Source organism: Gavialis gangeticus, unplaced genomic scaffold (assembly GCF_001723915.1).
Source record: "Gavialis gangeticus isolate Ggan-Ray unplaced genomic scaffold, GavGan_comp1, whole genome shotgun sequence".
Classification (NCBI taxonomy): Eukaryota; Metazoa; Chordata; order Crocodylia; family Gavialidae; genus Gavialis; species Gavialis gangeticus.
The window spans coordinates 7344351-7364742 of NW_017728973.1; the positions used below are offsets into that span (position 1 = coordinate 7344351).

At 51.2% G+C, this 20392-nt stretch overlaps 1 protein-coding gene across 1 annotated transcript in view; it reads left to right on the forward strand.

Annotated features, from left to right (window-relative positions):
- SRCIN1 (SRC kinase signaling inhibitor 1) overlaps nt 1-20392 on the forward strand; it is a 178120-nt gene that overhangs the window by 150859 nt on the left and 6869 nt on the right. The window contains exons 13-18 of the mRNA XM_019507731.1: nt 2724-2871; nt 5036-5345; nt 6514-6760; nt 8326-8480; nt 8586-8738; nt 19470-19607. Coding sequence (XP_019363276.1) covers nt 2724-2871; nt 5036-5345; nt 6514-6760; nt 8326-8480; nt 8586-8738; nt 19470-19607 — 1151 coding nt within the window. The remainder of the gene's footprint in view (nt 1-2723; nt 2872-5035; nt 5346-6513; nt 6761-8325; nt 8481-8585; nt 8739-19469; nt 19608-20392) is intronic.

The window sequence follows — 20392 nt, forward strand, 5'->3', positions numbered from 1 at the left end:
TTTACACACTCTGCGAACACACTCATGTGCACTGCTCCCTAGGACATGTGCAAAGGGAGCAAGATTTGCTCTCAAGTGCAGTGAGGCATTAGTTTATGTTCTGAGCACTGCAGGAGTGTGTGTGCTGTGTGTGGCCTGCATTTGCAGGTATTCAGGTTGTATGTTTCCTTCCTGTTTGCATGTGGTCAGGGTCATGTGGTGTCTGCATGTTTGGAAGGCATGTTGCCTGCATGTTCTCATGTGTTTGTATGGATTCTGGTTGCATGCTTGCGTGTGTTTGGGTTTTATTGACTGTGTGTTCCTGTAGTTGGGGTTGCATGGTGCATGTAGGTTTGTGTGTATTCAGTTTACATGTTTCAAACATGACTGTGTGTAGCTGCTTGTATGTGTTGAATGTTCCCAGCATGTTTGCATGGATATGGTTTGCGTATTGTCTGTGTATTTGTGTGTGTTTGCATGTATTTTGGTATGTTTCCTGTGTGTTTTCATATTTTTGAGTTTGATGTCCAGCATGTTTGCATGTGCGTTCATGTCATTTAGGTCACATTTCCAACATGTTTGCACGTATTGGGTTACAGGTTGCATGAGTGTTGTGTGCATTTGCATGTAGTCTGGTCGTACATTTTTTGTATGTTTGCCTGTGTTTGCATATATTTGGGTTCTATGTTTCCAACATGTTTGCATGTATTTGTGGTGTGTGTTGCTTGCATGGGTTCTGATTGCATGTTCCTCATGTGGCTGCATGTATCCACGTTACACATTGCTCACACACCTTTTTTTTTAATTAAAATATATTTCTATATAGAGAGAGAGAGTTATATATATACATCCTCTGTCATAAGCTTTCCATCACACATCCTAAAAACACATTAAGAAACCCATGCTTCCCGTTACAATAAACGCACCCACTTCCCTGGACCTCTGTGCACCCACTCTCCACCCTCACCTACTCAAATCACAGTCCTTTAGTCCAAACCCCAATCTGTGGTTTACATTTTCAGTTTGTTCACTGTCCTTGTCGCTGTTGTTGTCTCTGTCACTTCTGCTGCTGCTGATCCTGTTGTAGTCCTTCTTGCTGTCTCTAGGTCCAGTTGCATCTCTGTCCTCTTTGTTCTCTGCTCATTCTTTCATGTGTCCAGGCTACATGTGGCCTGTGTATCTGCCTGCAGTCCAGTTGCATGTGCATCCTGCCAATAGGTTTGTGGCTTTCCCACATGATGCTAAGCACAGCCGTGTCCTTGGTTGCTCTGCTCGCTGTCAGGTTGAGTTTGAGAGACTCTGCCCAAGTGAATTTGACAGCTCGCAGGTTGCTCATAGCCTCAGCTTCCTCCTCCCCCATGGGGCTGTGCCTGGAGGCACCTCCTCCCTTACACTGTATATTTTATTTTGCTGTTCCCTGCAATCTCCCATTGCTGAGCTAAACACCTCCCCCCGTCCAGCCAGCAGATGCCCTGTGCCTCAACTGGAAGTGGCAGAGGGCCTACTTCCCAGAGCCAGGCCAGTCGGGAAGTGATGATGCAGCAAGAGCTGTGGAGAAGTGAAGGCAGGACAAGGCAGGCAGAGTGGAAGTGTGGGGACTCCCCCAGGGCATGGGAGCATCTGAGCATCCCTGTGGCCTCTAAAGTCTAGAGCAACCTTTATTGTACCAGCACCCACTTGTAAACATCAGTGGCCAGCTCTGACCAACTGTCCCCCACCCCAGGTCCCAATGCCCCAGTGTGTAGGGCGGTGGGGGGGCATAGAAGGCACAGAGTCTCTGGCAGGCAGGAACTCTGACAGCCTGCAAGGGAAAAGCCACGGTTTCCCACGTTTTTCTCATTTTTAAAGTTTGTTGATCCATTTTTGTGACCCTTTCACATATTCTTGCGACCTTCTTTTGGGCTGCGACCCACGGGTTGAGAAACACTGGTCTAGATGACTCAGGGAGAGCCACCCCTGCCCAGCAGACACAGCTGCCAGTCTGATGGGGGGCAGTAGGAGAAGCAAAGGGCTTAGAGCCAGGAGCCCCCAATAACTCACTGCACATCCTTGGTTTAGGGCAGTTTCCCAGGTAACAAGTTTGAACCCCAAATGATGGTACGGTCTTGTGAGGGCCAGGCCAAGGGCCCTTATATGCCAGGCTGTGGGAGGGGAAGGATGAAAGGGGAGGGGCCACCAGAGGTGGGGAGAGACAGGGAGCAGGTTTAGGCAAGGAGGCAGGGAGGGAGCCTTTTTTCTGCAAAACTAAAGGACCGGCACTAACACCCCTGGAGCCAAAGAGCTCATCCCAGGGGACACTGCTGCTGGGCAGGGTGGGAACAAGGTGCTGCATGCATGCTGTGTAGGTGAGGTCAAGTCTGAGTGTGTGAGGGGCTGGAGAGGCTGTGGCAGGCTGTGCGCGCCAGTTGAAGGAGCAAGGGGAAGACTGTTGTGCCAGCATGGTGGGGCAGTGTGGACACTGGCTGTGGACACCCATGGACCAGTGATGCAGCAAGCACCGTGCTGTTTGTGAGCTGCTTTGTCTGCAGTCACAAAGGGACTGTCTCTTAGGAAGGGCAGGAGAGCTTCCCCTATGCTCTGCCAGCAGTGCCAGGCAGGACTGGCCTACAAGGCTGGGGAGACAGGAGCTTCTCTTTTTCCCCAGGATTTAGTAGGGGCTCAGTCTGGATACTCCCTTCCTGGCCCCACTGCTGCCCTGGCCTTGCCTTAATCCTGCTTGTTTCAACCCACACCCCTTCCCACAGCTCAGTTCCCCAGCCTGCAAAGCAAGATGCGTGTGGTGCTGCGAGTGGAGGTGGAAGCTGTGAAATTCCTCAAGGAAGAGCCCAACCGCCTGGATGGACTGCTGAAACGCTGCAAGACCGTGACAGATACCCTGGCCCAGATCCGCAGGTGAGCCCCTCCCAATGCAGGCCTGCAGGGCAATATCCCCACCTTTCCCCATTATCATGCCCTGCCACCTGATCCATCTGCCTTTCCCTCCCAGGGGCAGGTCAGAGCCCCTGCTCCTGGCCTCCTCTCCCTGAGCAGGCTGGGTCCTGATCCCCCTCTGCCAGCAAGGCTGTTCGTGATCATCTTATGCAGAAAACTACTCTGATGCCTGAAAGGAGACCCTATAGCCATCCATAAAACTGTTCTACCTTCCTCCTTTCATGTCCCTCCTTAATGCCTTCCTGTGGCACAGTGCCTACCAACCATGAGTCAGCTGGTGGGCTGAGACCCCCAGTGTCACCCCAGTCAGAGCCAAACCACTGTTACGTTGTGCTCCCCGCCTTGAGGGCCCCCGGTGCCTGGTGTTGTATATAACCTGTTGTTCCTCTGTGTTCTGTCTTGGTCAGTATAATTCTTTGTGTATGAGGGCTGTATCAGAGGGGCTGTCTGTGCTGGTGCTGCTGGTGCTGCTGCAGTCATCATGTGTTCTCTTGGAGACCTCAGTGTTATACAAAGAATAACAACAAAGGCTGGTTCAGTGGCAAAGGCTCAGCTAGGTCTGTTACCAACTCACTAACACACCTGTCTAAAGGGTTACAAGGTGTTAGCCTTGGATGCTTGTGGTAAGACAGAAGCACAACTCGGGAATAGTGTCTCCTAGGCCTAGTGAAATTGCTGAAGATTTCCAGTCCTCCATGGATCAGGCAATTCTGTTTACATCATACATTTACATAACAAACATTAACATCTCTTGCCAAATTTCCCTAATCCCCAGACCTCCTGGTCATTATCAGGTACGTTCTAGACTCTTTGGTATCACTCTTATCAATCAGCCTGAACAATCAACCTGAACGCTTGACTGTCTGGCAAGCCTATTTCCATAGGCTGAAAACATAAGTCATCTTTGTGTCTCCATAAAAACATTTATGGCAGCACAGAGCAAAAGCCAGCAGAGATCCATACCCTTTGTCATGCCACAGATACCCAACTTTGTGACCACGACAAAAGATTGTATAAACGTGTTCTGCTTTTTGCATTGGGCTTCTTCTTGCTTTATGGCAGAAGAGTGCAAGCAGTCTGGAGCTGCCCATGCTCTCCAGCCATCCCAGGCAGGCACTCTCAGGGCTTTAGAGGTCTGATCTTGTCATAGGAATTCACCTGCAGGGGTAGTTTCAGGTCCCCCAACCATTTGCAGAGGCAAGCTCTGGAAATCCCCCAGCAGAGGATTCTCTAGGCATGTGTGTTACACTGCCACACATTGAGTCAGTTCCCCATTTGAAGTTGCCCTACAGGATTGGGCCCCAGAAGCCCCAAGAGCAGCAGGGACCCAACTCTGTGGGACAACAGGTGACATCTGTGTTGCCCAGTAAGGCAGATCATCTGTGTATTTTTCTTCAGTTAAAAATAAAGTAGAAGTTTTACTAATAACACTAGGGGACTGTATTATTCAGTTTAAGATTGAAGCAAAAACAAATATAACTTCATTGAAATGAGTTAAAAACAATCTGCAGGGCTGTGAAATAGGAGCTTCATAACCAGGAGCAGCTAAGAGGCAGCAGAATTGCAAAAGAAAGGATAGCTCAGTTGATGGAACTTCAAGACCATTAAAAAGAAAAGTGGGTTGTTAACATCTGTGGAATGAGGTGTGTAGAAGGGATTAGGTAGATTACAATGAGCCATTAAGTCAATTCACTCCCTTAGCACTGCCTGACTAGAAATCCTGATGCTACTACTAGGCAGTTGGTTTTAATCAACAGGAATCAAAGTGGGGGAGTGCAAATGCACCAGTGCACCCCGTTCTGTATCTGCCTCTGTATGCAGCACTGGTAGCTTCACTTAATAAGGTTGCCCAGCAGTTCCCATGATAAACCCCTTATTTTTGACTGGGGATGATCAAGAAACTAAGGCAAAGAAAGATGCAAACTGCCCCCCCATCAACCAGGATTGCCAGCTTTAGCCTGTGTGGAGGGAATATTCCAAGCATCATCCTCAGGCTGCTTTCTTTTCTTTTAAAAATGATTAAAACAACAGGTTATATAATCTGTTCCACTGTCCCCTATATCCACTCACCCACCCTGGTGCCAGCCCCACACAGTAACCTTTGATATCTCTGTTCCCTTGGCAGACAAGTGGATGAGGGACTGTGGACTTCTCCCAACAACCTCAGCCAATCCCCAAAGAAGATGCCACCAGAGACTGATTTCACCAAGGGCTTGGATCTGGAGATGCCCATCAGTCCCCCAGTGAATTTCCATGACCTGACTGCCTCTGTTGATGGACTGGGCATGCCTGGCTTTGGACAGAGCGCCATGCCACCCCAGCCCCCCTGCAAGAGCAATAACCCCTCCCAAGTTCCAGAGATGGTGCCTGCCAAGACCCAGACAGGCCCTGAGACCCCCAGCAAGAAGAGCGCAGACAAAGCTGTGTCTGTAGAGGTGAGAGCCCGGTGCTCCCACTGCATTGCCTGCTATGCCATACACATGAGTGGGGAGGCTTAACAAAGGGTTTAGCTCTGAGCTGTCCATACCTGGGGGCCCTGGCTGCTACAGACAGAGAAGTATACAGCCCTCACTTTGATCACTGCAGTGTTTGAATAAGCCCCATCACTATGGGGATGAGCCCATAGGGGAGGCTGCCTGCCTGCTCCCTGTGGAGCCTCAAGAGGAGCAGCTGTCAGCTTTTCAGCTCTCCTGGTAGTTGCCTGCTGTATTGCAGGGGCAAAGAGGAGAGAACCTGTCTGCTTGATTACCCTCTACCCTGCTTAGCTGCAGGAACTCCAGGAGCAGCAGGATCAGGGCCCTGCTATCTGCCTGGGCTTAGGAGAGCTCCCCCACCAGGTGCCCAAAGCAGCCTGGGGCTGCTTCAAATGTATGTTGGGTGGGTCCAACCACACAGGGATAGCAAAGTGGAGAAGGCTTGTCCCTGAATACTGCTTGTAGCCCCTAGGCCCTTTCACAATGAAATGTTTGGCCCCAGGACCAGAGAGGTTGGATAGCACTGGACTGAGCTTTAATCACAGAGTCTGTCTGTGGGAGGGGAGTCTGGCTTAGAGGTTCAAGCGTTTGGAAACTGGGGAATTAGGACGTCGGGTTCCAAGACAAGCTTTGGAGAGGGCACAGCAGGCTAGTGAGCAGGACTCCTGGGTTCCATACGCAGCCCTGGGAGGGGAAGGGGATCAGAGCAAAGTGGACAAAGAGGCAGAAGCCTTGGTTTCCATCCTAACCTCCAGTTACACTAGGAAGTCATCATCATCCTTCCATGCCTTGGTTTCCCCAGAGAAGTTCCCCACCTCTGCACAGAAGGATTTTCCTGGGTCAGGAGGTCTGAGGCACCTGCAGTCTCATTCATTGCAAACTGCTCTGTTAGTTCTTGTAAGTCACACACAGCAGGGCTGTCTCCAGCCTGGCAGAGAGCTCCTTGGGCAGCCCAGACAGTGCCAGTCTACGCTCAAGCCTCACACCCTCAGCCCTTCCCAGACCGTCCCATGGGGCAGGCCTTTGGAGCTGAGGTCAGACCATGGAGGGCTGCAGCAGGGCTGGAGATGGCTTCTGCTGCCAATGGGACCCTGCTCAGGCTGCAGCCAGCTCTACTCTCTGCCTGCAGGCTGCAGAGCGGGACTGGGAGGAGAAGAGGGCAGCGCTGACCCAGTACAGTGCCAAGGACATTAACCGTCTCCTGGAGGAGACACAGGCTGAGCTCATGAAAGCCATCCCTGACCTGGACTTCGCGGCCAAGCACAAGCAGGGCTCCGGCAGCACCGCCTCTACCCCCGAGCACAAGGCATCCAAGCCGCAGCATGCCCAGAAGACCACAGGTGGCAAAGTCGACCCCAATGGCCGCAGGGGATCAGGTAGGGGGTGGCGAGGGGCATGGGGAAGGGGTGGGATGAGGGAGCAGCAAGGGAGTCCAACCAGCAGGGGCACGAGGCAGGAATGTCCTCCATTTCTGCCCCCTGGCCATCCCCCCTTAGGTGGAGGCCATGCACTCTTCAGTCTGTTTGCTACCCCACAGCCAGGACGCCTAGCTTGAGTTCCTAGGTCTGGGAGGGGACTTTGTGGTAGTGGTGGAAGTTAGGCCTTTTGCATTTTCTTTCCAGTGGTGGGAGGGAATTATAGTCAAGTGGGATAGACTGAGATCTGATAAGGGGCTCAGAAGCAGGATTCTTGCGCTAGAAGAGGCATGGCGGTCTGGTGATTCTGCTAGAGGAAGGGTGGGCTGCCAGTCTCTACAGGGCCAATGGCCATGATGAGTGCTGGCATTCTGGCATTAGCAGATCTGCAGCCTTGCTCTCCCCCTTACCGTCCTTATAGGTGAAGCTTACTCTTACCTCTGTACTGCCACCTGGTAGGCAAGTTTGCTTCCTGCAGGCAAAATGTGTAAGCCTAGTCACTGCTCACAGCCCCTTACACTGAATGGATTGGCCTCAGGAAACTAGAATGCATCTTAGGGGGTTTTCTTGCTCCATTTATGAAGGGTCCTGGGAGCAGGGTCTTTGTCCAGGGTAGGAAAACTTCACTTCTTCTCCATACCTTGTCAGGAGGTTCCTTATGCTGCACCTCTTCCCTGTACCACGGGTTGAACTGTATTACTCAAGAGGCTGCTAGTGCCCTCAAGAACCCATCCTGCACTTCCAACAAGGTCCTTGGCTCCCTCCATGACTGTCAGGGGTGCTGAGTATCTTACAGGGTTGCGTTATCCCTGCCTGACAGAGGTGCCTGCTGTCTCAGCACAAGGTCCCTGCCAAGCAGTATGCTTGTCAGTCAGGCAACACTGATCCACATGTGTGGCCAACCATGCCCTGGGGTGTCACAAGCCAGGTTGTCACCTACATGGGCAGTCAGAGCTGCAAGCAATGGGAGCATGCTCCAGGATACTGGCTCATCTCATTGCACTTATCCTTTCCCTAATCCAGGGCTATTTAACTGGTGGCCCACATGCTTTATGCAGCCTGTGAGGGGTTAAATTGTGACCCTAGGCTCCTGCCAGCTGCCACTTTCCCCATCTCCCATTCAGCTTTTGCTGCTTACCCCCACCCCAGGGGCCAGAGCAGGCCATAGCAGCCAGAAGAGGGTGGCCCTGCAGGTGTGCGATACAGTGGGAAAGCATGCAGGTGCATATTGCAGTGTGTTGGCACCCAAGCAATGCAGTCAGAGGGAAGGGCAACTGCATGGTGTATGGCTCAGGGAGCCTGAGACTCACTCTGGTGCAGCCTGTAACCATGCAGACAGCACCGCCCTAACCCAAGACATGATGCCCATAAGGCACTGGCTTGTGCCCAGGCTTTCCTTGCATCCAGGGCACTGGCACAATCATGGTAAATGCCAGTGCTGGGTTTGAGCTGAATTATGAGTCCTAGGAGAGCCTCCACAGAAAAGGGAAAGGCCTGGTCTCCTGACAGTCCTGTTGTTTCTCTAGATGAGCTGACAGTCCCCAGATACCGGACTGAGAAGCCCTCAAAATCCCCCCCACCTCCCCCACCTCGTCGGAGCTTTCCTTCATCCCATGGGCTCACCACCACCCGCAGTGGTGAGGTCATCATCACAAGCAAGAAAGAGTCCAGCTTCATGAAGGTATGGAACGGGTACCCTGGGGTGGGGCTGGGTATGGGGCTCAGAGACCCCAGGGGCCCTAGAGCCCTGCCAGACCCATCACGTCTCCTGCTGTTGCACTTGCAGAAGGCAGAATCAGAGGAGCTGGAGACCCAGAAGCCCCAGGTGAAGCTGAGGCGGACGGTGTCAGAGGTGGCCAGGCCTGCATCCACCCCACCCATCATCGCCTCCGCCATCAAGGATGACGACGATGAGGACCGGATCATTGCTGAGCTAGAGGTGGGTGCAGGGGTGAGGGGCAGCCAAGGGGGATGGTCAGGCCAGGGCTCAGGGGGGTACACTAGGAACCTAGTCCAGGACCACTCACATTCCCTGAAGTGCCCAGGGGATGGTTCTGCTCTGCCTCAGTGAGGTCAGGCTCAGGCCTCTTTCCCTGGATGCATGCAAGGAAAGGCTTCCTCCTCCAGGGAGACTCAGGAAGTGCTTTCTCTTCTCTCTACAGCCAAGCTTATTTAGAGGGGTCTCATGTATCATCTGTGCTCCTCACTCCAGCTCCACTTTGTGGAAGGGGACAATGAATAGAGCTGGCATTGTCTCATTATGCTCTCCCAGGGACCAGCAGGCTAGATAGTTTGGGCACTTGGCTCTAGCAGTGACTCCAGCCCCACAGCACTTCAGACCAGCCTTGAGAATTATCTTCTAAGCCCCTTCAAGGCCCAGGTTGAGATTTTGGGGTTCCCTCTGTCCCAAGCTAGGATGAGGACCCTGAGCACCAAGGGACACTAAGAAACTCTATTCTGAGGCCGTCATGGTGGGACCCAAAATCGCCCAGAAGCCTGTTCCTGTCCTGTGTCTAGTGGATGGTGTTGAGGGCTGTGGGGCTTGTGCCCATTCTGCTGGTCGCTGCTAGTTGTTTACGATTCTCTTTGAGCTCCTTTGAACTCCTTCGTGGGTAATTAACTGAGAGATTATGCCTCTTGGTACATCATGTGAGCCACACAGAGCACTGAGTTTGGGTTATGCCAGTGGCCCCAATCCAGCCCTATCTACAAAAAGCTTGTGAGGCCAACCTGCTGGCGATTTGAGTGTGGTATATTGGTCAGGTCACAACCTTGGTAGCAAAAAAGTGCCCCATCTTGCAATTAGAGCTGTGGGGACCCTGTGCCATGCTTAGTACTTTGCAAACCCTGCTGGTGTCTAGGGGGCAGGCAGCTTCCCTTGTACGATCCCCCATTCCCTGGGGAAGAGCTGTGAGGCTTGGTGTGTGTGTATGTACGTGCAGTGAACACTTGTGTGTATGTGTGGTGGGGGTGGGTCACCTCAGGGGAGCAGAGAGAGACTCAGTCCCACAGCTGGATTCTGAACTGTTCCTTTAACACACGCACCTCACCAGCGCGCCACTGAAAACACCCATTGCTCTGCCTGCCGCTGACAGGCTGGCATCAGCACTTCAGCCCCATGCCTCTCTGCTTAGCTGGGCGAGGGCAGGACCAGGGCAGGTGCTTTTCTCCAGAGGCCTCACTGTGTTTTCTCTGTCCCCGTCCCACCGTGTTTGACTCCCCAGGTGTTTCAGAGAAGCTCTGCCTCCCCATTCATTCCCAAGTTCCGCTGCGATCAGCTCGCGGCTGCCGTCTCTACTGGTACCGCGGATTTGTGGCCCAATGGGGCCACTGTTGCAGGCGAAGGATGGAAGGTAACAGCTTGTGCCTGATTGCACCTCCCTCCTCCACCTGGCTGACTGGCACTGGCACCTCTAACTGGCCTTCTCTCCTGTCTCCCCCCCTTTTAACTCTCCCGCGCGTCTTCTCTAAATTAACAAACTAATGGCTCCTCACCATGTCCACATCACTCACTGACACAGGTGTGTACAGTACTGACACGGCACAGAGCTGAGCACTAACCACCCTCATCCCCAGGGGCTTTTCTAGGGGTCTATCTCTGCAACCAACTGGCTGGGGGAAGTGTGGGCAGGAGGTAGGGGGTTACATAATGGGTGCTGGTGCTGCTGGGAAGCAGCCAGAGCTTGGCAGGGCAGGCTGTGGGGCTGCACTGGTCTTACCAATGAACACAGGATGCCTCACTCACCCATCTCTGCCATGGGGAGGGCTTGGGATTGCGATGCATGCTGCATCCAGGTCATGCACGCTCCTAGTGCATGATTGAGTGGGGATGGGTGGAGGGTTGGGTGGTGGGAGGCACCAAGGGGTAGGACAGTCTTACATGTTCGCAGGACCACACTGCCAAGTGGGCAGAAGGATGAGGCAGGCCTGGCCTCAATGCAGCCCCCTACCCCTGCCCACCTGCCTTCCAAGGACCTGTAGCTTGTGGAATGAAGATGGCCTGAGTGCATAGCAGGGACTGGGCAGGGGGAAGAGGAGACTGGGAAGTAGGGAGCCAGCTGAGAGCCTGCCAGGGAGGGCATGACACAGCGGGCTCAGGTGGTAAAGAGATGGGCTAGGGAAAGAAACCTGGCTCTGTCAGGGTAGAAGAAGAGACAGGCACCTGGGAGCCTGTGGCAGAGGGGGGGTGAGGGAAAAGCTTGGGTACAGAGATGGAGGGAGTGCAAGCAAGACAGGTACCCAGCTGGTGTGGGGGTGAGGCCCCTCCTTGGCTGCTTGTGGCTCAGTTCCCGCTGACCCCATTGTTGCTATTGCCACACAGAGTAGCTCTCCTTGAAATCAAACCAGGCATTGGAGCCATGGAAGAGACAGCCCTAGGTGCCAGCTGAATTCCAATCCAAGGGGGTCAGTCCTGGCACTTACCTACCCCCAGTTGGTGCCCAGACCTCAAGAAGTGACAAGCCAGGTTGGCTGAGCCTGTGGGCTCCCTCCTTCCTTCCCAAAATCAAAGAGTCCCATCCTTTGCTTCTCCCATCCAGATAAGGGGTAGATCAAAGCAACATGCCTTTCCCCTTTTCCCTTGCCCAGAGGGGTTGGCAAGTGGGGTGCTGGCTGTGCAGACATTGCCAAGGCACTTCCTGCAACTACGCACCATTTTGACTGGAGTCGTCAACAAGCAGGGAGCCTGGTGGGTGTGGGGCTCTGCTAGACCAGGCTGAGATGTCACACTGACTGGCACCATGTCCTCCACTCTGCTTCCACCCCAGTATCTCTGGCTGCGTTGATCTCTTCTTCTCCATTTCAGTCCTTCTCCTAGTGTCTCCTGCCTCTGCGCTACCTCTCTGGGATGCTCCCCTACTGCGTGGGTTTCGTTGCTGGTGGAGGCGGTAGACCATGCCCATCCCCGCAACACACAGCTCATCGAGTCTATGCTTGGTGTGGGGGTCCTGAGTCTCCACCTGCTGGGTGGACCCACCCTGCCCCACAGGGGAAGCAGAAATGTCCTCCACTCCCTGTGTCAAAGGTTGGATCCAGAGGCTTGAGTCAGGCCTAGTGCTAGCCCTGGATGTCAGCGCCCAGTTCTATCATTTTTCTCTTCTTCCCCCATCTGCCTCTGATGGTGCCTGCAATCCCAGGGGGGAGAGAGAATGAGACACGCTCTACCGGGACAACTCACCCAGGTGGGGCTGCTCCCTGCAACCCACCCACCTAGGCCCCGAGGCCCAGGAAGCCAGGCAGTCCCAGCTGGGGCTGTCGGGAAGTGCAGGATAACCATCTTGTTGCCCTGTTCTGCCACTAGGCTGCAGGAGCCAGCCGGTGCGATGCTGGGCTGAACTCCAGCACACTGAGTCCCCCAGGATGCTGCGCCCCACCTAGCCAGGTAAGCACTCTGGGCTGTTCTAACTAGGCCACTTTTACAATCCCCACAATGCAAATGAGGGAAGTCTCGTGTCTAGAGGTCACCCCCACTGTGCCTTCTGCATAATGGCTTCTGTCTTGGGTGCAACCCAGGTGCACTCCCAGTCCCCCATGCCTCTGCTTTGCAGTAGTAATTTCATAGCATCCAAGAGGAGGGAAACAATCATCTTATCAGCCCCATCTCTGGAGAGTCCCTCTTCATTGGGGCTTTATTGCTACATCCCATGGGTTGCAAGAACCAGTGCCCCACTGCATCTTATTTCAGACCATCCAGTGACTGATCTGACTACATAGTACCCCTTCCTAGGCCTCATGCAGCCCAAAACAGCCTAATTCTCCTCTCTCTTGCACTAGTGTAGTTCTTGTTCTTCCTGACATATGCTATTGAAAGGGGCTCAGCATTAGGCCCTAAGGGCCAGATTAACAGTGGCATTTAAAAGTGCCTAAAAATGAATGCAGATGGCAAGAGGAATTTACAAAAGCATTCCAGCCAGTTTGGGGTTGAAGTCTTGATGACTTCTCCCACCTGCTTAGGCAAGTTGAAAATTGTACTAGGCTCCTATTTGCGTCTCCAGGCACCCACATACCTGTGAAAATCAGACCACAACGCCTCTCCCCTAACTGGTTATTGAAGTATGGATAAGGGAAACAACTGTAACTGAGCAAAAAGTGAGGGGGCTTGCCAAGTATCAACGCAACTGCAGTACCTGTTTCATGCATCTGCTCAATCCTGCAGTAAGTGAAAGCTAAAACATCATAATTTAGCTGGTGTTTCATTCAAGGGTAAACTAACCTTGTTTAAATTCCATTTATCTCAGGCTAGAGCAGACAGACAAAACGATTACTGTGGATCAGCTGACAGGCAGTAAGCCCCTCCCACTTTTAAACTCAGAATAATTGCTTCATTTGACCAACCTCTGAAACTACAGTTAACCAGGTGGGAATATGAACAGGTCCCTCACAAACTGTTCTGAGTCAGACACATTCTTAGGGAAGTCCTTTACTCACAGGCTATAACAGTAGGATCAACATGCAAGGCTAGTCTGTGATTGCAAACCATGTGGGTAGCTGTGGTTGGCAGACCTGGCCATGGCTGGTGGGACAAGAAAGCCCTCTAGAAAGCACACTATTGGCCTAGAAAGCACTTTGCTGATTTACCTGGTTAAGGTCTCCAGTTGTCCACCAGCTGTTAATTTGCCTGTGACTTTTCCACACAGGAGTTGGATTCTCCACAGCCCGCAGCCAGCATTGCTTTCTCCCTCCCCCGGATTATCCTCACCCAGTGGGTGTCTGAGCCACCATCACCTGAAGGAGAATGTGAGAAGGCTGAAGAGGTAACCAGCCTTCAATGCAATAACCAGTCCAACATCACAGAGATTGGAATGAGAGGATCTCCAAGTATTTCATCTGTAGAGACCAGGACAGAAATTAAAAGAAACTCTGAAGGGTTGGAGCTATTGCAAAGCAGTGCTGAGATCTGGACTGAAAAGGAAAATGATACTTCCATGCAGGCGCTATCTGGCTTCCAGGTTGAGGCTCCACCGACATCTAAACACACTGAAGCACTACCCTTCCAGCAGGAAGGAGTTTCATCTCAGGGGCACTGCCATGTAGCACAAGGAGAGACCACAGGCTTCCTCATAACAAATGCCAGAACCCAGCGTCTGTCCGTGGATGGAGTTATTAGCCAATTGGTGAAGGAGGGAGAAGGAGAGGGCTTGGCTTTGAATGCTGGAGTTGGAGAGGAAGACAGCAGAGACACTTCTGGCCACAGGTTGGTTGTCTGCTTGGACAACAAACCTCTCATCCTCAAGGAAGAAGATCTTAAAGCTGTAGGCAGAAAGTTCCCTTCCGCTGGTGATGAAAGCAAAGGATCAAACGCAAATGTGGGATTTTGCAGTGATGTCACTGAACCCAGTGCCAGAGGAGCCAGTCCAAACTCAGGGAGGACACCACCTCCCTCTAAAGACCCTAGCAGGCTCTGCAAGGAGGCACAAAGGGAAGAGCTTGTGGGATTTCCAATCCCAAAGCATCCTGTGCCGAAGCCAAGATCTTTTTATGGCAGAGGTCCAACGCATCAGATGACTAAGCAATGCAAGGCACTACTTCTGAAGGATCAACTCACTAATCTCCCAAGAACCACTGAGTATAGAATAACGTTGGGACAAAGAATACTAGACCCACCTACTGACGGAGAGGGGGCCAAAGCAGACTCAGATACAGGAGGGGAACCAGCAGAGAGAGAATACATCCTAGCCCTGGAAGACAAGGCCAAGGAGGAAACACCACTGGTCTGCTCTATGACCTTACGCAGCAACGAGATTTGTGAAGGCACGTACCGAAGACTAGACAGCCTTGAAGAAACGATCCGTGAACTGGAGATGACCATTAATGAAATCAGTGGCCACTCGTCAGCTGAATTTATATTCTCTAAAGAGCTTCTGGGACAAATGGGCTCTGGGGATTCCAGCAAGGGGACAACAAAAGACCCCGGGGGTGTCAGTCAAAATTACCAGAGTGACAGGATGGTGGAACCCACCCCTCTGGATTTCGGATGGGACAAGGAGGATGCACCCAAGGCATTATCTCCAAACAGGACTAAGCCACCTCTGCTACCCAAGCCGCAGCTCCCACTCCACGGTCCTCAGGTTTATTTTCTGTTATTCCTCTTGCTTTGCTCTGCCTTCAGATTCCATCTGATGCCTTCTCTTCCTCCACCCTCTCTTCTCCTCTTTCTGTGAATTCAGCCTCACCTGGAGCTAGTCTTCTCTCCACCTTCCCCCTCATGTGAACAGACTGGCAGGAGCCACCATTGTACTGGAGCCCATGCATTTTACAAACCAGCTGACTCACGTGGCATTTTTGCCTGCATCTCCCTCATGAGCACCTTCTCACCTCTGTGATCCGGCCCACCATGCCTCAGTTTTATTTTAGTGCTGGGTAAGACCCCAGTCAGTAATCCAACTCCATTGCAGCCAGTTTCTGGTTCTACCCAAGGGTGACTGAGTAGCATTTCATGAGTGCTTCAGGCACTGACCTAGAGCAGTATTTCCTCCTTGAGGAGTGTGTTCAATAACTTAACCACCTCTGGGTCTGACTCTCTCTCTCTGCTTTACAAAGGGCTCTCTGGATGCTGGATCTATCTTTACACTGTGGGTAGGCAGTTGGATGTCCCACCGGCTGTAGAACCACCCTGAGGCAGGAAGTCAGGTGTGAGGAGGAAGAAGCAGAAGGCACCAGAGACATTCATCTCCAGGCCTTAGCAACAGGCTGGGTCACAGGTTTTGTGGAGGAAGACAGGTCCTAACAGATCAAGCTTGGATGTAGATCAGACTGTAATCTGGGTAAATCAGAAGGTGGTGCCCTTGCTACAGAGGCAAAATTGGAGTTTGTTTAAAGGAAACTTCTCTGCATTGTGTGGTTCCACGGTTACTGCATCTCTAGGGGTTCTTGGGGTCCATGTTAGAGCTGCTTTATTAATAAGTAAAAAGGCAGAAGGGCTCATGCCTGCCACTCAGCTCTGGAACCAGAGGGTTCAGGTCTTGTCCTTACTGGCTTACACGTCCTCACTTGTAACAAAGAACCAGACACTGATGTCACATAATGCATGAGGCAGAGAAGAACCTACATCTCTCTTCCAAAAACGTACTGGCCCTCACGGTGTTAATGTAGCACAGGAAGCCTGTAACAGTTCTCAGCAGAGTCAAGGGCTGAATTTGCTGAATGAAGAAGGTGGCTCTTTTTTTTTTTTTTTTGCATAAGCACTTTTCTGACTTAACTGCAGTTTAAGTGTCAGCGTTAAGTAGCAGATGTTTCTCCTAATTAAATCACAATGCCAGCTCCCTGAAGCTATCCAGATTGGTTTCTGCTGGAATATGCAGCAGCCACTCAACCTTCTGAATAGCTGATAAAAGGTGGGGGGGGGGGATGCTCAGCCAGTCAGAAGTCAGCTTTTTCCTTTTTTAACAATCAGCTTTGTGAATGAACCCTTTTTTCTCTTGTACTAATTATGCTGGGACTGCTTCTCATTTACAGTCAGACCCCTTTACATTTTTCTGGCTGTATAAAGTGGGTAGATCTGTAATTTACTCCTATTGTGAGCCCCTGCTACTCCACCAGAGCTGCGTAAAAGCAAATCAAGTGCATGGTTTTTGTGTCTGATATAGCACCAGGGTTTAAATGGGCCTGGGTGCTTCACAAACAGCAACAAAATCAGAGCCTGAAACAGGAGGCCATTTAGCTCAAATGGGATGGCTTCATCACTGATCAGTAGCAAGAATGAAAAAAAACTCCCTCATCCGAAGGTCTGTGGTGGTTGAGGGCTGGACTGGGTCACAACAGCTCACACCAGTCCCTACTCAGGACACCGACCGGAAGGGTCAGCATCCACCACCGGCACACTGCCAGGAAAGTTGTAGCTCAGTCAGGCAGTTGGATTCCTTTGTTCTGCTGGGTCCTATTTAGTCTCCAGGAAACAATGGTTCAGCTCCCAGGTTGCCCCTGAATCAAATGCCTATGGAGCAAAGTTAAGCAGGTCAGGAATGGACACGTGGTAAAGCAGAGTTGCATGCCCAGATCTGGCATTCTGTGTGTGTCAAGTGTAACCTATCCACCACCGGGCTAGGAGAAAGAATACAGCAGGGAAAACAACTCAGAAAAGGGTATCGATAAGATAGCCTGCCACATACACACACATGCACACTCCTATTCAGTGCTTTTCATACTGCCTCCCCAGCATAAACTCCTTTCATCAGAGCCCAGCCCTTTAGACTCATGCCCTCTTTTACCACCTTACTGTCTGCACTATTATTTAATAGATCTTGTTTGTCCATTGATTTCTGCCCGAGAGAGATGCTTAACCCTGGCATAAATGTCAGCAGAGTGCTCTGAAAGCCAGAACCAAAAAAAGCTCCATTTCTGTTGCTCGCTGTAGTTGATCCCACATCTGCTAGTGACTTTCTATAATGATTGTAGCACTCTGCATGGAACTTGGAAGGAGGAGCACAGGTTGCAAGAGGGAAGAACTTGAAGGAGGCACTGAGAAGTCAGTCTGTCTGTGGACAGCAGGAATGCTGCACACGGCCTGGGAAATAGTGTGGAGGGATATACTTTGCTGTTATCAGGTACTTCCCATTGCTTGGTAGCAGCCACAATATCCGCGAAAATTAATGGACCTCTGCTTACAGATGGAGCTTCTTTCCCTTCTGTTGGTCTTATCAGCCTTTGTATGTCAACCTGTATATAGCTAATAAAAAAATGTCTTTTATTTCCTCCACCACCACCAATTCTCTGAAATCTGCCTCTGTCTGAAATTGTCTGTCTCCCTTTTTCTTTCGTATGCATCCTGTTCTCCAGCTGGGATGCATGCCCTCTGCTTTCCTTTTGCTGCTGTTTTCAGTGATTACCCCTAGCCCTTCCTTATGTTTGCATCACATGGTTAGTGGTAAGTTTCACATGACTTTTGCAAGTCCTCAAACCCAGGAGATAGCTGGGGCTCTAGCAGAAGGTGTACGTATGGCTGATGGTGCTGAATTACTGATCACAGGTGGGCTCCTGCCACAACATCTGCATCTCAATTTTGAAAGAGTCCAAAGTTGAGGGACATTTCAACCCTGTGTTTTGCCTTGGACACATTATAGCATTTGGAGATGTTTGCAAAATGTGGAAGGTTGTGCCATGGCTTACTGGCTTTGAGCCTTCAAAAATCCTGAATTGGGGACAACCCCCCAATATATATGTATGTATTTATTTTAAATTATATGGTTTTGGATTTGGTTTTTTTGTCTTCTGGCTTATGAGCCCTTGGGCTCCCACAGAGGTTACAGTTTCAAGCCTTTCCTTTCTTCCCCTCCACCATCCTAAAAGACAAAAGCTTCCCTTTATTTAAAACCATTTTTTAAAAATTAATTAATTTGTGTCTGAGGCCAAATTAGCCAAAACTAATGCCAAATCCAAGAGTCCAGAACTGTAAATGGCCCTACTACCAGCAAACATCCTCCACCCGCATCTGGGGCTTCAGATGTTTCCAAATCCTTTGGCAGGCATCCTTCTTGCAGGCCCAAGCCCAGAGGCTTGGGGTTGGATGCCCCTGAGTTTTTCTGCCCTCAGCTGTAAGGCCCTTGAGCGAGCAAGGGAGGAGCTGATGTTCTCTTGTGATCTTATGACTCCAGAAGCTGGGATGCTGATCAAAGTATCAAACAGCTCAAGACTCATGCTCACGAGAGCTGGTAACTCTAGCTGGGCTTTCCCCTTGTCTTAGCCCAGGGAACAGTGTGTCTGCACAACTGTGCAGTAGGAAAACGAGGCCTGTTACCTCATCTTTATTACCTTTTGTAGCACTGGGAACATTAACAGAGAGGTAACAGCAAAGCAAAGTGCACGGGCTTGGGGGACACCACAAGTTGAATCAAATGGCAGAAAGACCCAGAGAATCAAACCATAGACAGACAAGATGTTTATACCCCTGTAATTTAAAGTTAACATTAAGATTACACTGGTGTAGAAAGGTAGCAGGCAGACATCTCGAGTGGCATGAGTTTGCTCAGTCTGCTGGAGAATGACCCAAGAGAGAAACAAGGGTAGAATTTTGCTAGGTGAAGTTACATTGGTGCAAGGTGTTATCTGTCTAACTCTATGGGGGAATAGTCACTCATTTGCTGAAGACATCCAGGATATTTATCTGCTCTCCAGCCACCTGGTGGCAAGGTACAGTAACAGCTACCTGTTGCATTCAGCAACCCTTGGGGGTACTCGTGAGTCTGGCCCTTCCTGTTCTGAATGTTATTTACATGGCTGTGTAAAACCAGTGTAAATGACACCAGGGTATGTGATCACCTGTCAGTGCCTTCAGTTGTGCAATCAAGTCCATTGCACTGCTCTATTAGGGACTTAAAGGCAGAGGCAGGGGAACAGCCCCTCTCGATCACCCCGCTATAGCATGTGCAGCACTTAGGTCTGCTATGGGTGGGACTTTCAAATGCACTTAGCATGGGCCTAGCTCTGTTCCCACTGAAAAATGTCATGCTGAGCACTTCTGCAGAGCTTACCCTATATGGGCTTCAGTGGCAGGCACGGGCTTCATGCCAGCCCTCTGAATCCCATTCAGACAAACAGCTGAGCCCTTCTCATGAGAAGTGAGCCTAACCAGCTGCCTCCCATGCCTGGGACCTGCAGCATCAACAAAGGTACAGACACATTTGTCTGATTTATTTGCTTGCTGGTTTCCAACCCCAACTCCTCTGTGTCTCGACAGAGTGGCGGCGTTTCCATTCCAGCCATGAAGATGGTGAATCCGGCCTCCAGACTGAAGCAGAGTCAGCAGGGCAGCCCAGACAAAAGCAAACACATAAAGCAGAGAATGGAATACATGAGGATCCAGGGACAACAGCAGGTAGTTTATCTCTAGAGCAGCATCTCTGGTTATCAGGGCAAGCTGAAGACTAGTTAGGATTCCTGCTTTCCTTGGCCAGCTGTTCCAGGGTGGGATGGGGTTGGGAGTGCTGGGGATGATGGTGATCTTGCCCAAGAGTCTGTGATGTGACCACACAGCTCCACATCAACAGCCAAGTCCCATCCTGTCAGGGCAGGTTTTGCTTTAAGGCACCTGGAATCTCTTTATTACTGCCTTTCACCTTGCTTGAGCCTGGCCCAGGCCTGGGTGGGAGTGTCTGTTTATGCAGGGAGCTCTTTGGGGATATGGGGGAGATGTGCAGTTAGCCCCATCAACTCCGGACACAGTAGCTTCTGCAACCCCCAAAGTGGACGCTGAGCTGAGACCAGCCAAACTCATTTCATGTGTAGTATGAAGTTGGAGTAGGATTTGCATTTTGGCCAAGCACCCACCCCCTTCCCACTCTATCCCTGCCCTTCTCCCAGCGATTCAGCAGAGCTGGGTCCGTCGGTCACACATTTTTAGGAAGGAGAGACCTCAAACACCTGAACTCAGGGGGTTCTTAGATTCTAGAGCATGTTTAAAACCTCTTCAGATCCCAGTGTGGTTGCAACAGCAAGAAGATAATTCTGGTGCCATCATGAAATGATCTTGTGGGCTGTTGAATCCAGATCTGCTCTCAGGAACCAGGGAGCCTTGACATACCGCAACCCACATCGCTTATCCCCAGTAGATCACACGTGCCTATGGCAAGAAGTCTTCTCCAATGGCACCATACCTCCCTC